At 38.1% G+C, this 15,388-nt stretch overlaps 1 protein-coding gene across 1 annotated transcript in view; it reads right to left on the reverse strand.

The window, feature by feature from the left end:
• The window catches only part of LOC140527166 (protein unc-93 homolog A-like), a 57,746-nt gene extending 45,529 nt beyond the window's left edge, over positions 1–12,217 (reverse strand). Inside the window, exons 1-2 of the mRNA XM_072643883.1 lie at positions 11,823–12,217; positions 1,061–1,271 (exon numbers count right to left, since the gene is read on the reverse strand). Coding sequence (XP_072499984.1) covers positions 1,061–1,147 — 87 coding nt within the window. The 5' untranslated portion in view covers positions 1,148–1,271; positions 11,823–12,217. The remainder of the gene's footprint in view (positions 1–1,060; positions 1,272–11,822) is intronic.
• Positions 12,218–15,388: the final 3,171 nt, after the last annotated feature.

Consider the following 15,388-nt stretch of genomic DNA (forward strand, 5'->3'; position numbering starts at 1 on the left):
ACCCAGGGTCAGCTAAAATGATAGCTGGATCACAAATGGATTTTGATTTCAGGGAAACCACAAAGAGTTGGTACTCAAAGTAACACCTTTTCCGATCTCTTTTCTTTTTCTTTTTTTCCAATCTCTTTTCAATGAAAGAATTTGAAATGCCCTTAACATTAAAAGCATACAAATACTTTTATTTAGAAGCCCTTTAAAAATTTTCCAAGAAAGGCAAACCTCATCTCCCCACCCGTCATAAGTGCTTTTTATTTTACATTAAGATATAGACGACTCATAGATCTTTTTGTCCCAGGAGCTCTTGCTAGGAAAGGGCACTGGGGCTGGAAGAAGAGGGAATAATGTGGAAGGGGAGGGGTAAACAAAATGTCATGGAAGCAGAATTTCCTGGACTTCACAAGTCTGCCTAGGACCTAATCTGAAGTCAGCATACAGCTTTTATGAGATTTTTATGGATTCATATAAGAGAATTTGACCTCAAAGTCATGGTTCAAAGCAGAGGATGATTCATAATGATTTGTTCTACCTGTCTTAGCTACCCTTAAGAAGAGAGAAAAGCACACTCCAAATAATTAATCCCAAGTCTTGACAAACACTATCCAAGAGTACAACAATGATTTATTTTGTTGGCAAGACTCAATGAGAATGTACTTGAGAAAAATCATCTTATAAGCAAAAAAGATCTTGAAAAAATGAATGCAGATTTCATTGAAATCTATCCCATTTCATTCCATTTGTGGAATTCTCTTCTCATGTTGAGATGAGTCCTAGTTCCATCTAATGCTATCTCTACAACCATGGGGGCGCCACTTTGTCTGGCTGGTTCTCAGTGTCTACTCACCTGTAAAATGGGAATAGTATTATTACTATACCTACCTTGGGCAGTGGTAGTAAAGAAAGGTTTTTCTAGACCTGTTGATTCCATGGAACCCCAGGTTATATTTATTATAATTATATGTCTCATCATCATGCAACTTTGGGAGCTGAGGGAGACCAAAAAAAAGGAAATAACATACCCTTTGAAAACCTGAAGATTCCCAGGTGAAATACACACACCTACCTGTAGATTCTGAAGACCTCCATATGCTGTAAATAGAAGCAGAAATCCAAAGGAAACCACAAGAACATTCTTCAAGTTTCTTTCCATTTTGTTTATTGCAAACCTTCAGTCATCAGCTGAGGGTGTAAAATCTGTAGTTCTTAAGTAACTAAGGAGAACTTCAGGGGGAAAAAGAAGTCTGGGCTTTGAAGTGACAGCCTTCCTTCTTCATCTAAAGAGAAAGAACTCATATTAGCCATTAGAGCTAGTTAATGAACTTTGTTATCACTGATAGGTAACACTCCCACGAAGTATTGTTAATTATTCACTTTCTTTACAATATCAACCACAATTTCCCCAACAGGACAAAAGATTAGGACTTTTGACAAATGGAGTGTGTTTTTCTTTTCTTTCCAAGTAGACAAGACCCCACAATCAAATGATGATTCTCTACTATGATTATGGTGGTCTGACATCTATGTAGTGTGCAGAAATTGGTGTGGTGATACAAAAAAAAAGAGACTATTTCATTCCCAAATAACTAACAGAAAACTGCTCCTGAGAAAGGTCAGCATGATTATAAGACACTGTTGATAATCAAAGACTTCTTTATTACAACACACAAGATTATGTAACATAGCCAACACAAGAACAATTTTTCCCACATGGAAACTTCAAATCTGACCTCAGAAGGTTAATTTTTAAAAGCCTGTGATTTATGCCATTTAAAAATAGATTTGAATTTGCGTGATGATCCTTATGAGCTGTGGAAAATGTAACCAATGTGTATTAACGATGGAAATCTATTTAAGATAGTGTAGACTTTATGCCTTTGGGGGGGTTAACCATCTCCCTGTGTTCCTCTTCCCTTCACAGCCCCATACCAGTTTAGAAGGTGAGAAGGGAATCATCCAGCTTGGGACAAAAGACTTAAGTACCATTCTTCATTCTAAAGACCCAAGATCCTAATCAATAAGTAATCCTAGGGGTAAAAAGTTGTAGGTTCCCAAGGGTAATAGATCCAGAAGACATAGCAAAATACAGAATTGTAGATTTTGGAGCTGGGAAGGACCTCAGAGATCTAGCCCACTCCTCTCATCTTATTGATTGGAAATCTGGGGCTCAGCAAGGTGACATGAACCAACAAAAGACACACAGGTACTAAATGGCAGTCATCATTTGATCTGAGATCTTTTGACTCAAGAGCTAAGCCCTCTTTATACTGATTTCATCTAATCTAAGTTTGGTAGCAATAGATCAAAAGCCAGGGAGATTTTGTAAAGAAAAAGGTCAGGAAAACACTACAGAGAGAAAAGTAAAGCCAAGGTAACATTGTTCTAAAGTTGTGAGATGCTATCTATAAACTCTCCCCAGTACACAGAAGGTAATGAAATTGTTGACTTGGCATACTTTCTCCTTTCAAGAGGTCAATAAACCTAAAACTTTGTATCTGCTCTATCGTAGGATAACTAGTTGGTGCGGTGGATAGACCACAGAGTCTAGAGTCAAGAAGTGTTGAGTTCAAATCTGACCTCAGACACATACTAACTGTGTGACCCTGGGTGAGTCATCTATCCCTGTTTGCCTCAGTTTCCTCATCTATAAAATGAGCTGGAGAAGGAAATAGCAAACCAGTCCAGTATCTATGCCAAGAGTAGGCTATTATTGAACAACAAGTATCTTTTCTGGAAATCTTGACATAATGTTTTGTGCACAGTAAAGGCTTATTAAATACTGTTGCTTATAGGATCAATCAATAAGAATCTATCAACCACTGACTATATGACAGGCACTGTGCTAGACACTGGCCATACAAATATAAAGCCCCTGCCCTCAAGGAACTTATATTCTAAGATCATATAATTAGACCTAGAAGGGACCTAAAAGATCATTTTGTCCAAGCCCCTCATTTCATAGATGAGGAAAATGAGACTCACAGAAGTTAAATGACTTGTTTCTGTTTATACCATTTGTAAATGGCAGATTCAAGCATCGCTAGGTCATTTGATTCCAAACATACTATGTTTTGTTGTTTTAGAATGCGTCAAGAGGCCATGGTTTGTTGGCTTATCATTGGTGGAATGTTTTAATCTATCCTGAGGCATGGACATTATACATGAATTCCTTTTTTATTATTATTCTTTGGTTTTTGAGGCAAAGAGGATTAAATGACTTACATAAGGCTGGTTCCCCCTCTACCGCATCACGTAGCTTCCCCTCCTCCCTTTTTAATACTGTAAAACATTTCAATTTATGTTTTCGTGGAAATAATCAACAGCATACCATTTGACTAATATTCACTTATTCATTAGTTGCAGAACTCAATGTGAGCAGGAAATGATTATGTATTTCCCAGAGATCTATTCATTTAAACTGTCTTGGGAATATTGCTTATTCTGTTGAAGCCCAAAATAAATAAAGTAAAAGACCTTATAGCAACAAAAAACCTTAACCTTTGTTGAACTGACTTCTGAGATTAGATGCAGGCCAATGGCCCTTACCTATCTTTTAACCACTCAATTCTTGGAAGCAAAATTACCAACACTGTCATCAAAATAATCTGTTTGTATGATACTTAAGAAGAGTATAACCATTACACAGATTAAAGGAGAAGAAATCAGATCTTTTCTGTCTGTGGATCCCAGTCTGTACCTCTTACTAATCCCTCTTTTAATAAAATAAACAGATGAATCCAAGATTAAAATCCTCCTTTGGCAAGTAGCTCCTTATTGGATACTGTCTTTCCTTGAAGGTGCTTAACCATAATTTGATTTCTGGATAATGGACCAAGAGTTCATTAATGTGATTGCTCTTCAGAAAATCCCTGCTCAAGTTTTCTTAGACAGCAGAGCCCCAATTCCTGATGTCACTGGCACATTGTACAACAAAGAGTTGGCAGGCCAGTCACTTTCACTTGCAGTAGGAGAACACAGGAGTCTTCTTTTTGTCTTCAGTCACATGATTTGTTAAGTAGCCTCATTCTCCCTATATGGAAATAACTGTTGCTGAAAGAACTGACATTCTCAAATTTTGCCACACTTTTTATAAACCAGGGGTTCTTAACCTGGCCTACATGAACGTATTTTTAAAATATATTTTGATGACTGTGTTTTAATTTAAATGGTTTCCTTAATAATCCTAGGAATTTTATTTTGTGCACTTAAAAATATTATTCTGAAAAAGGATTCTGAGAAAGAACTTCCTTCACAGTGAAGTCTGGATTCAGTCAAAGGGTTGCCCTTGAGAACCTAGAGGGCCACATATGGCCTTGAGGCTGCAGGTTCCCCACCCCTGGATAGGTATCACCAGACTGCCAAAGGTGTACGTAACACCAAAAAGGTTAAGGAATCTATACTGAAGACCTCATTCAGACTATTTGCTTTGAATAGGCTGCTTCTTTGGAACACTGATTGTTATCACATCTCTCTGTTCATATTAACTTACTTTGCCAACTTTTTTCTAGCTTCTGCCTATTCAGGAGACCCTAATATTGATATTTAGTATTTATTTGCTGTTGAGAAAATTTAAAGAGAAAAGAAAATTTGGCCCCCAACAACTGTCTGGAAGATTTCTAATAGCATGATGATCTTCCAGGTTTCCACAAAATGTAAGCTCCTTGAAGGCAGGCACTATTTTTTGTTTGTTTGTTTTCTATTTCCAGCACAGTGCCTGGAAATTAGCAGGTGCTATTGATTAGAGAGATACACATCAAAACAACTCTGAGATACCACATCATACCTATCAGGTTGACTAACATGACAAAACAGGAAGATGAAAAATGTTGGAGAAAATGTGGGAGAGTTGAAACACTAGTTCATTGTAGGTGGGGCTGTGAGTTGATCCAATCATTCTGGAGAACAATTTGGAACTATGCCCAAAGGGCTACAGGAATGTGCATACGCTTTGACTCAGCAATATCACTTCTGGGACTGTATCCCCAAGAGATCATAAAAATGGGAAAGGGTCCCACATGTACAAAAATGTTTATAGCAGCTCTCTTTGTGGTGGTCAAAAACTAGAAATCGAGGGGATGCCCATCAATTGGGGAATGGCTGAACAAGTTGTGGTATATGAATGTAATGGAATACTATTGTGCTATAAGAAATGATGAACAGGAAGACTTCAGAGAGGCCTGGAAAGACTTATATGAACTGATGCTGAGGGAAAGGAGCAGAACCAGGAGAACTCTGTACAAAGCAACAGCCACAGTGTGCAAGGAATTTTTCTGGTAGACTTGGTACTTCATTGCAATGCAAGGACTTAAGTAATTCCCAATGGTCTCTTAAGGCAAAATGCCTTCCACATCCAGGGAAAGAACTATGGAATTCAATCACAGAATGAAGCAGATCATTATCTTTTGTATTAGATTTTGGTCTGTTTTATGATTTTTCCCATTCATTTTAATTCTTCTATACAACAATGACTAAGGTGAAAATGTATTTAATAGGACTGTATGTGTAAAACCTATATAAAACTGTATGCCTTCTCAGGGAGGAAGTGGGGAGGTAAAGTGGAAGGAGGGAAGGGAGGGGAAAAATCTAAGATATATGGAGGTGATTGTAGAACACTGAAAACAGGTAAAATAATAATAATTTAAAAAAAAGAAAAAGAAATTAGCAGGTGCTTAATGAATATTCTTAGGATCATAGATTTAGAGAGTAATCTTAAAAGTCATCTTTCTCTTCCAATTTCCTCATTTTGTAGATGCCAAAGGTCAGAGAAGTGTTTGAACTAATATTCAAACCAAAGGTCTCTGTTTTCCAATCCAATGCTCTTTCCATTGTACTAGACTTTTTCCTGTTGAACTGGATTGATGTTTCAAAATTCATAAGTCACTCATAACTATTAATTGTAGTTATTTAAGGTTTTCCTCTTATTCTAACCACACTGAAGAATCAGGCTGGGAGTGATCTAGATACAAGTTTGCAGAGTACTCTCTGCCAGTTGGGGTGGGCTGTAGCCCGGCATGTTCCCTCCTTCCTCCAGTCACATACAAGAAAGATGAAGCTAATACTCTATATGCCATGGTCCTTGCTCAGAAATAATACTCCTTTGAACCTGTAATGTTATTATTTATCTGTACCCCATGGCTAATAATCTCCCTCCACCAAGTGTTCATCTCCCTGTATTACTTAAATTTTGGTCGCATGTGGGCAAACTGTTCCTACCCTTCCCACTCTTTTTCCCTGCCTCACCCATGTTTTACTCCAAACCTCTCCACCCTTTCTATTGTACCATGGAATCGCTCTTCCATGTGAACAAAGATCCATCAGTCTAGACCTCCTTCTTTCACCATCAAGTCTCAATGACTAGCTTCCCCCTGATAACACTGTATCTCTTTTATCATCCTCTCTAGAGCTGGATGGAGAAGATTTCCTTCCCACTCCTCCCCACCCAACCCACACCCCACACACATACAAACTATCCTGTTTCTTCTGTTTCTAGGAGGACATTGGGATACTCTTGGCTTTCCACTGCCCTTTCAAGACTCACATTCCTATCCCTACTCAGCAATCTCTCTTCCTGTGAGGTTTACTCCAACAAAAAATTCCACCTAATTCACCTAATAAAAGATCTAATAAAAAATGGGTGACTTTTTCTTTCCATTTCCACTACTTAATTCACACCTAGCATATAGTAAGTACTTAATAAATCCCTGTTGACTGACATGACCACTTTCCAGGTCATTCTCTCTCCTTTCTCAAGTTCATCAAATGATTCACAATCTTTCTTTCCTGCCCTACTTTATACTAGGGAGCTTCAACATCCATAGTGACTCCCTCAGATTCCCTTGCTTCCTAATTTCTCAGGTTCCTGGAGTCTTATAACCTGTTCCATTATTCCATCCACCTGAACAAAGAGAAGATTGCTACACCATTACCTACACTTCTTTAATTAACATTTCATGATATGATCATAACTTGTTATTCCATCTTGTCCAACCACTCCTAGACCAGTTCTTTGTTCTCATTATGTTCTCCAGTTCTTCCACCCCTCAGGATTTTCTCAGGCCTTTACTCCTGCTCTAACTTCATTTTTCTCCCTTACCAATCTAGATTCTATGGTTGGTCAATTAACTCCATACTGTCCCGCTCTCTTCATTCTCTTGGTTCCTCATCTTATTGCTGCCCCTCCCTTGTCAAATCTCAGTACAGAATTACTCTACCATCTGTCTCTTTCTTTCCTACTCATGGACCATTGAACAGAGCTAGAAGACATGCAACTCTGTTGACTGGGAACACTTGAAATTTATTTCTCACCTCACCTGAGCCTTCATTTCATAAAGGAAGACTTTTCATGTCTCTCTCTGATTGCCTTTTTCCTCATGGATGCTATTTGATGCCTTATCAAGTCTCCTATATCCCCCTTTATTTTTTCCCTCTCAGCTGAGGATGCTGCTTCTCATTTTACTGAGGAAACTGAGACCATTTAATGGAAACTCCCTTTTCTCCCCTTCTTTCCATCTTACAAATCCTTAAGCTGCTTTCTTGTCCTTCTCCCTAGTCTTTGACAATGGTGTGACCTTTTTTTGGTCAAGGTCAAACCTCTCTATATTTTATCTCACAATTTTTTTCCTGCAGATTATAACCTCAATAATATCTCATCTATCTAGTCTTCAACCTCTCTTTATCTAGTTGTTTCTTCTCTACTGCCTTCAAACATGCCCCTCTCCCCTATCCTTGAAAAACCTACTAGACTCGTATTTCCTTAAACTCTCATTCTATATCTCTCCTCTCTTTTTCAGCCAAACTCCTAGAAAAAGCTGTCTGAGATTTTTGTCCCTTATTTACCCTTTACCATATAGCGTCCCACTTGATCATTCACCTGAAACTGCTCACTCCAAAGTAATCGACAATTTTTAATGACCACATCTGATGGTCTTTCTTCAACCTTCATCATTCTCAACCTATCTTAGTCAACAGGGATTTATTAAGGGATTTACTTATTATATACTAAAATGGACTAAGTATTGTGGAAAGGAATCATAGGGGATATAAAAGCCTACATTTGGAAACAAAAAAAATTGAGTTAATGTCTTTCTCCTAGCATATACTATCTGTGTGACTACAGGTAAGTCATATAACCTCTCAGTGATCTAAGCAACTTTCCAAGACTCTAAGTGGAAAGTGAACTGTTAATCTTTGGTGAAGGGAACATTCAAACCAGAAGTTTCCTAAATTAATTAAATCACATTTCCCAATGCCTCAAAAAATGCAAAAAAAAATGTGCAGGGGTGTGCCAATTGGCTGATCGAGAAAGGAAGGTGATGCAGGTATAACATCCCATTCTAAAATATCATTTGGTTAGCAGTTCCCAGGCTACAAGTCAGAAATCCTTAGCAAAATTATGACTGAGGTGGCTTGACAAGAAGGATATGGACTACTCAGAGTAGAAATAAACTATTCAAATCCAGGGTACTTGGAGCACAAGGAGTAAGATTTTTAAAAAAAGCAGTATAAAAATTCCTTCTGCCTGCTACTGATGGATTTCCTCCCACCAAAGAATCATCCTTAGGTAATATGCTAGGCAATCTACACTCAGCTGAAATTAGCTATAGACTCAGACTATGTAATGAAATGTAATTATACTAATAAACAAGTCTTTAGCAGACCTTTTTCTATTATAAAAGAGGGAAAACACTTCCACAAAATCACATACACTTTGATTAAATGCTAATCACCTAGGTTTATATGTCAACTATAAGTACAAATATATACTACCTATAAGTACAAATACTATTTGAAGCAAAATTTGATTAGCTGTGATCATAGAATCCTAGTTTTAAAAAGATCTTAAAAGTCATATAGTTAAACAACTTACCCTGTTTAGGAATTTTCTCTACCATATCCCTGATAAGAGGTCATCTGGTGGTCATCACCACAAGATTTTCAGTGATAGGACCCTCACAAGTCAGGCAATTACATGCGACAGTTTTGTTTCAACTGTTTCCTTATATTTCCTTATAATATAGTTTTTAAATTATTCCTTGTTTTGACCTAGAACTGGTCCCCATTTCCCGTCAACTAAACTGCTTTTGAACATCTTTGGGCCTCTCCATCATACCTTCCTTCCTCAGGAAACACATTGGGAAATATGATTATCCTACAAGATTGAACTTCTTCAGTAAGCATATTTCATCAATGCTCCCCTAATTGTTTGATGGCAGAACCATGAGCTCCCAGGGCCTTTCTTTAAGTAAGGGGTTTGGCACAGTCTTCTCTCCATTTCACACCAGCAGCACTGCTTTTTGACTTCTTTGGTCTTCATCATGGTCTCAGAAGATATATACATACACACACACACACACACACACACACACATATACATATATATAGGATAACAGAGGGAACCATAGCTATATATAGATATAGAGATATCTTAAATTAGGACACAGATTTTCAGATTAAGAACTATTGAGGGGCTCATCTCATCCTTAGCTCCAGGAATTTAAATAAAAATTAATTACTCTGAATTGAGAGTGTGAGAAGAGGAGGAGAGAATATGATTAGGGAGGGAAGAATGGCCTGGTCAGTTTTAAATTCCTAGTGGATTTTAGAAGTAGCTTGTTTTGTTAAAACAAATACTTAATGGACCCAAGACCAGAGATAATATTGAAATGCTTAAGATCTTGACAAATGTGCTCTCAAAATATGTCAGCAATATTCTGGTTCCTTAAGATTAGTAGCTATGCAATATTATTACCTTGGGCAGAGTAAGGTTTTGGCTATATCTGTTCGAATTCTGATCATCGCTTTCAATAGTCTAGTACATGCCATGATCAGGAAATCCAGTTTGATTAACTAATCATTGTTCTGGCCACTAGATGGCACTGTTTTGCTGCTCGTCAATAGCTCCATGTTTGTCACAACCCCCAAAGATTTGACTGATATGAGTTCATTTAATCAGATTTTAAATAATTAAACTTCCTGCTAAAAAATCAGAGATTGCTCTTAATTTTAAGGGAAGTGCAATCAGTGCTTTGGTCTTTTTATAAAAAAGGTGTTCACGTAAGCAGATTAACATCATCCTTCTTGACATTTTAAAATGATGTTTCTGCTTTTTAAAAACAGCAACAAAGACATAATCCTTCCCGTTAACAAATATTGCAAGGTGTTTGGGTCAGCACAGACAATGGAAAAAATTAATTGCTTTTATTAAGGATTCCAAGTGTTGAAATATACAGCATGCGAGGGTGTGTGTGTGTGTGTGTGTGTGTGTGTGTGTGTGTGTGTGTGTGTGTGTGTGTGTGAGAGAGAGAGAGAGAGAGAGAGAGAGAGAGAGAGAGAGAGAGAGAGAGAGAGAGAGAGAGAGAGAGAGAGAGAGAGAGAGACTTGAATATAGCTTCCTTGTGTGCTTTGCTTGAGGATAGACTGCCTTTGGCTGATTGTGCCAAACCATCTAGCATTTTGAAAAGAGCATTCAAGTCCACCAGGCTTTCAACTGAAGCTATTGAACTAGGTGATTTCTCCGGTACCTACCAGCCCTAACACTCTGTGATCCTTTAAAGGAGATGAGCAGCTTTGGTCTTTGCCTCACAGAATTCTTCAGGCTGACTCTGGAGGGAACACCTCTAAGAATTAGACGTAGGTTCAATCAGCATTTGCCATTCTGTCCTTCACTGCTCAGCCAAGAAGAGACTAAGGGCCCAATTAGGGAAATGACTTTTGTGATAAGACTCCCGTTGGTTAGGTGCTCATCTGAGACATCCCGCCCCCCCATGTCCATTATCTCCAGGAGAGATTGACCTTCACTACCAGCTGTCTCAGTCAGAAGAGACCCTAAAGGAGAATTGGAATATTTTGCAGAGACTCAGCTGCCTATCCTTTTCATCTTAACAGTATATATATATAGAAAGAGAGAGATCCTGTGAGCCCTCCAGGTAATTCCTCTTTGAAAGTGCTTTTGACTGTCCTCTGAGGTATGTCTTTTTTTTAATCTCCTTTGCCAAGGTTAGCCTTAATTCATATCCCATATGGGAAATTTGTGCTGCCTGAAAACCTAGAAATAATGCCTAGAAGTCTGTCATTTCTGAGGAATTTGTGGAATCTTTGCCAATGACCTATGTGTGATAAGGCTAGGGCTTTCCTCATTTTGTACCACAGTGTGGAAGTCTCTGGTAGGTCTGTGGTACATCACATTTGACACTGCTTTCAGTCTTCCTGTCAGCTTAGCTAAGATTAAATGAATCATGAGTTCAGACAATGTTTCACTAGCTTCTGCATTTGCCCTAGATCCTGGGCACTTCTGACTTCATCAAAGAAAACCATTTCACCTTTTCCTTCTCACCTAGACTTACTTCGGGTCCCTTGGACAATGAATTGTATATGTAAATACATACACACTCACAACACATACATCAAACCTATTTTTTAAAGAAACATAGCAGAAGAGGTCCAAAGATTCAATTGTTCAGTTTAAACATGGCCCACAACATAGACCTGGAAATACCTGTCTTACTATTGGTGGGAACCTTTTGAGCAGACTCTGAAAAGTGGAAATGACATTTTTTAGCAATATCAAATTCAACCAAATGGGTATAATCATGGCTTTATTGAACTGTGAAATACAACCAGACATATCTCTCTGGAAAATTGAGACAAGTGAGGGACAAAGAGTATTCCTGCTTGAAGTAACCAAATAATAGTCTCAATGTCACACTGACATTAAACTGAGTTGGCAAATACTCTAAAGATAGCTCTGTGCTTGTTAAGGCAACCCACACATTTGCAAGTTTTATACTTAGTCCCCCAGAAAATATCTATATCATCTATATAAATCATACCTGATTAATGTTGCCCTCTTCTGTCCAGGATATGAGGAAGTTTGTAGTTGCTCCAGTCGTTTGCAAACTTCAGAACGAATTTCCCTGATCTTGTTTTAGTTTAAAAGATAATGCTGACTCATGGTCTTTTTGCAAGTATGTTGTGACACTATTGGGTAATATTTATTTTTACTATAGCAAGAAACAAAAGTCTTTGGAGAATAGTAGGTCACTCATAAACAGTTTGCCCCCAAATCTATTTACAGTTGCCTGACTCTTTGGGTACTCTCTGCTCAGTAATAGTGCTAAGATGTACCAGAAAAAGCTGTTTGACATAATTTAGAGGCAGAACATCTCAAATTTCAACTGAATATGCACTGTTCAGTAAAAACTCCAAAATTTTGTAAATTCTAAACATCTTCATTTATGTAGATGTCTGATTCTATTTCTAAAATGTTTATTTAAACCAAGGGATCTTAGCATGGGGTCCTTGAACTTGGTTTTTAAAATATATATATTTTAGAATTCCATCAGTAGTGGGAGCTACCAGGAAGTGGGAGTGGGAAGGTGATGAAGACAGACAACCAAGGAGATGAGACCTAGAGTCAACAGTCACCCCAATGTTGGTACTGCTGTATCTTCAATTACTGATGCAGATACCCAGGGAACCCTAAAACACAAGATGGCAGAGAGATAAAAGCAGCCAAACAACCAGGTGAGCATATGTTTGGTCTGGAGGCTGAGCAGGGTGGGGCTGAGTAAATGCCAGCTTACCATTTCTACCATCATCCGATTTAGTCATCGTACAAGAAGAAAGGACACGAAATTCCAGAAGGAATAAGAAATGAGCTAAAGATTTGCAACAGAAGACCTAAGTGCTTGTTTTTCCAACTACCCAGATAGCTAGAACTCTCTCCATTATCTACTCAGCATAGGGTTTTTATTATTTTTACCTAAAGAAGTCTCTTTTAGGGAATGACAAACTTTTTTTTTAAACCTGGTTTTCTCAATATACCTTCAAAGGTTTTTAAATTATTTCATATCTAGTCAAGCTGAGATTTTTAAGAAGCTCATTTTGAATTTGTATAAAAGTACACCTGATTTTTTCAAAAATTGACAAACTGCAAGCACCTGTTAATAGAGGTCTTTAAATTTAAAAATAAATATTTTAATATGTGCATTTCAATATAAATGGTTTTCTTTATAATCCCACATGTTTTATTTTATGCATTTAAAATATTTTTCTGATGAGAGATCCAAAGGCTTTAGACTGTAGCCCTTAGGACTATGTCTGGCACTTGGTAGGCACTTAATACATGTTTGTTGAATGAATGGAAGATTTCTGAAAATAGAATTACTTATTTATAACAAGTTGTGCCAAGTTCCACCCTTCCAGGAAGTGAATGCTTGGCCAGAACCACCCTTCCCCAACCTCTTCTATCTCTTTCCTTACTTACCTATGTTCTGAGCTCTTACTTTTTTGATTCACACAGTTCAGCGTGGAAATTGAGCAGAAGGCAGGGCTCCTGGACTAGAATCAACTGTGGATATATACTAGGAATCCTCTAAGGTAGTGCTCTTGATCTGCCGTTTTTCTTTGGCATTTTTGTATTGTAGATAAATGTAATCATTTATTTATGACTAGATTTGTGCTTGAACTTAGTTCTTGGGAGGAAGGAGAAGAATGGAGGAGATACCATTCCCTCACCTGAAGAGTTCAGCTGAGTATATATTTTTGAGGGAGCAGCTGGGTGACACAGTAGATAGAGTGTGGGCCCTGCAGTCAGGAGAACTTGAGTTCAGAACTGACCTTAGACACTTCCTACCTGTGTCACCCTGGGCAAATCACTTAATCCTGTTTGCCTCAGTCTCCTCATCTGTAAAATAAGCTGGAAAAGGAAATGGCAAACTACCCTAGCATTATGAGAGTCAGACATGAGTAATTGACTAAACAAAACACCCTGTGTTTTGAGAACTGGATAGTCCCTGTGATTCATAATGAGTGATTAAAAACTTACAGTCTTGGGTCCTAAATATTTAAGAAGACCATTTGATTTCATGGGGAAAATGGTACATTTTGCTGAAAGTTGCAAATGCAGCAATCACAAGGCTAATATTTTACATCAGGTCTAAACTAGGCCAGTCTAATGATTGAAGCTGATGGATTAAAACACATTTGTGGAACATTAAAAAATCTAGTAAAAGCCATTTTACTAATTAGAAAATAAAAGACTGATACTTCTCTCTCTAGTCACCAAGTTGTGTGGTATAAAAGAGGACCTGTTAGAGATGAGGAATAACTTCTAAAGAAATTCTTAACTATTTCTTGTAGTGGATTCTTTTGGCAGTCTGGAACCCTTCTCCAAATGTCTTTAAATGCATAATATAACATACATAAGATTACAAAAAAAATCAATTTTATTGAAATGTTGTTATCAAAATATTGTTTAAAACAAGTTCATAGACTCTAGATTAAGAACCTCTGCTCTAAACTAATTTCCTTCTGAGCTAAGCCACTTATACTTTATTTACCCAAACAGCAAAATGGCCTTTACCCTCTTGCTTTTCAAAGGACCACTCCAGTCTATGGAGTACTGGGAGGGCAGGGACTATCAAAGCAACAGGTGAAAAGATTCAAGAGGTAGAAAGAGGGAAAGTAGGAATCTCTGGTCAGCTGCGATAGGCCAGTGGGAAAGTATTCATGATCTGCACTCAACAGCAACAAAGCAGGCATAGCATCCCACTAGTCCTCTTTATCAACAGCCCCCACCACAAAACAAGGATAGTTGCTACCACAGCTGGCCCCCATTTCTTTCCGTGGAAAGAGAGAGCTACTATTGTGAACTGAAAGATCAACACAGCCATGTCTGCTAAGTACTCCCAAATATCGAGACTTTGGCCATGAGCGGAGATCTCTTGGCTGACTGAAATGGTCATCTGGACCTCAGATGCACTGTATTTAGTCCCTGAGTACCAGGCTGGCACTCTCTATAGAAAGTACATTCCAATGTCAACATTGCATGAAGAAACTGCTTTTTCTCTGCCAGCTCAAATATTCTCCCTCTCTTTTACCCCATACTAATGATTGAGAACATGGTAGGCAACTAATTACCTGTTTCCAAAAGCAGACAGAGGTTTGTTCTACTGTGATCACAAAATGAGTTCATGACAATAAGGGTCAGGAGTCGTAGGTATGAATTGTCAAGTCCCCCGCACATACACCCACACATACGCCATAATTCTTTCTTCCTCCTCCTCCTCCTCCTCCTCCTCCTCCTTCTTCTTCTTCTTCTTCTTCTTCTTCTTCTTCTTCTTCTTCTTCTTCTTCTTCCTCTTCCTCTTCCTCTTCTTCTTCTTCTTCTTCTTCTTCTTCCTTCTTCTTCTTTTCTCTCTCTCTCTCTCTCTCTTTCTCTCTCTGTCACACACACACACACACACACACACACACACACACACACACTAATAGAAGGTTAAAAAAAAATACACGCAAGACTTCAGTGCTGGTTGCCATGCATTAGAAGGAAAGCATGCTATTGGCCTCAGTCAGTAAATGTCCAGAGCAATATGACAATACAGTATTTTGCAAA

Source organism: Notamacropus eugenii, chromosome 2 (genome assembly GCF_028372415.1).
Source record: "Notamacropus eugenii isolate mMacEug1 chromosome 2, mMacEug1.pri_v2, whole genome shotgun sequence".
In the NCBI taxonomy this organism is placed as follows: domain Eukaryota; kingdom Metazoa; phylum Chordata; class Mammalia; order Diprotodontia; family Macropodidae; genus Notamacropus; species Notamacropus eugenii.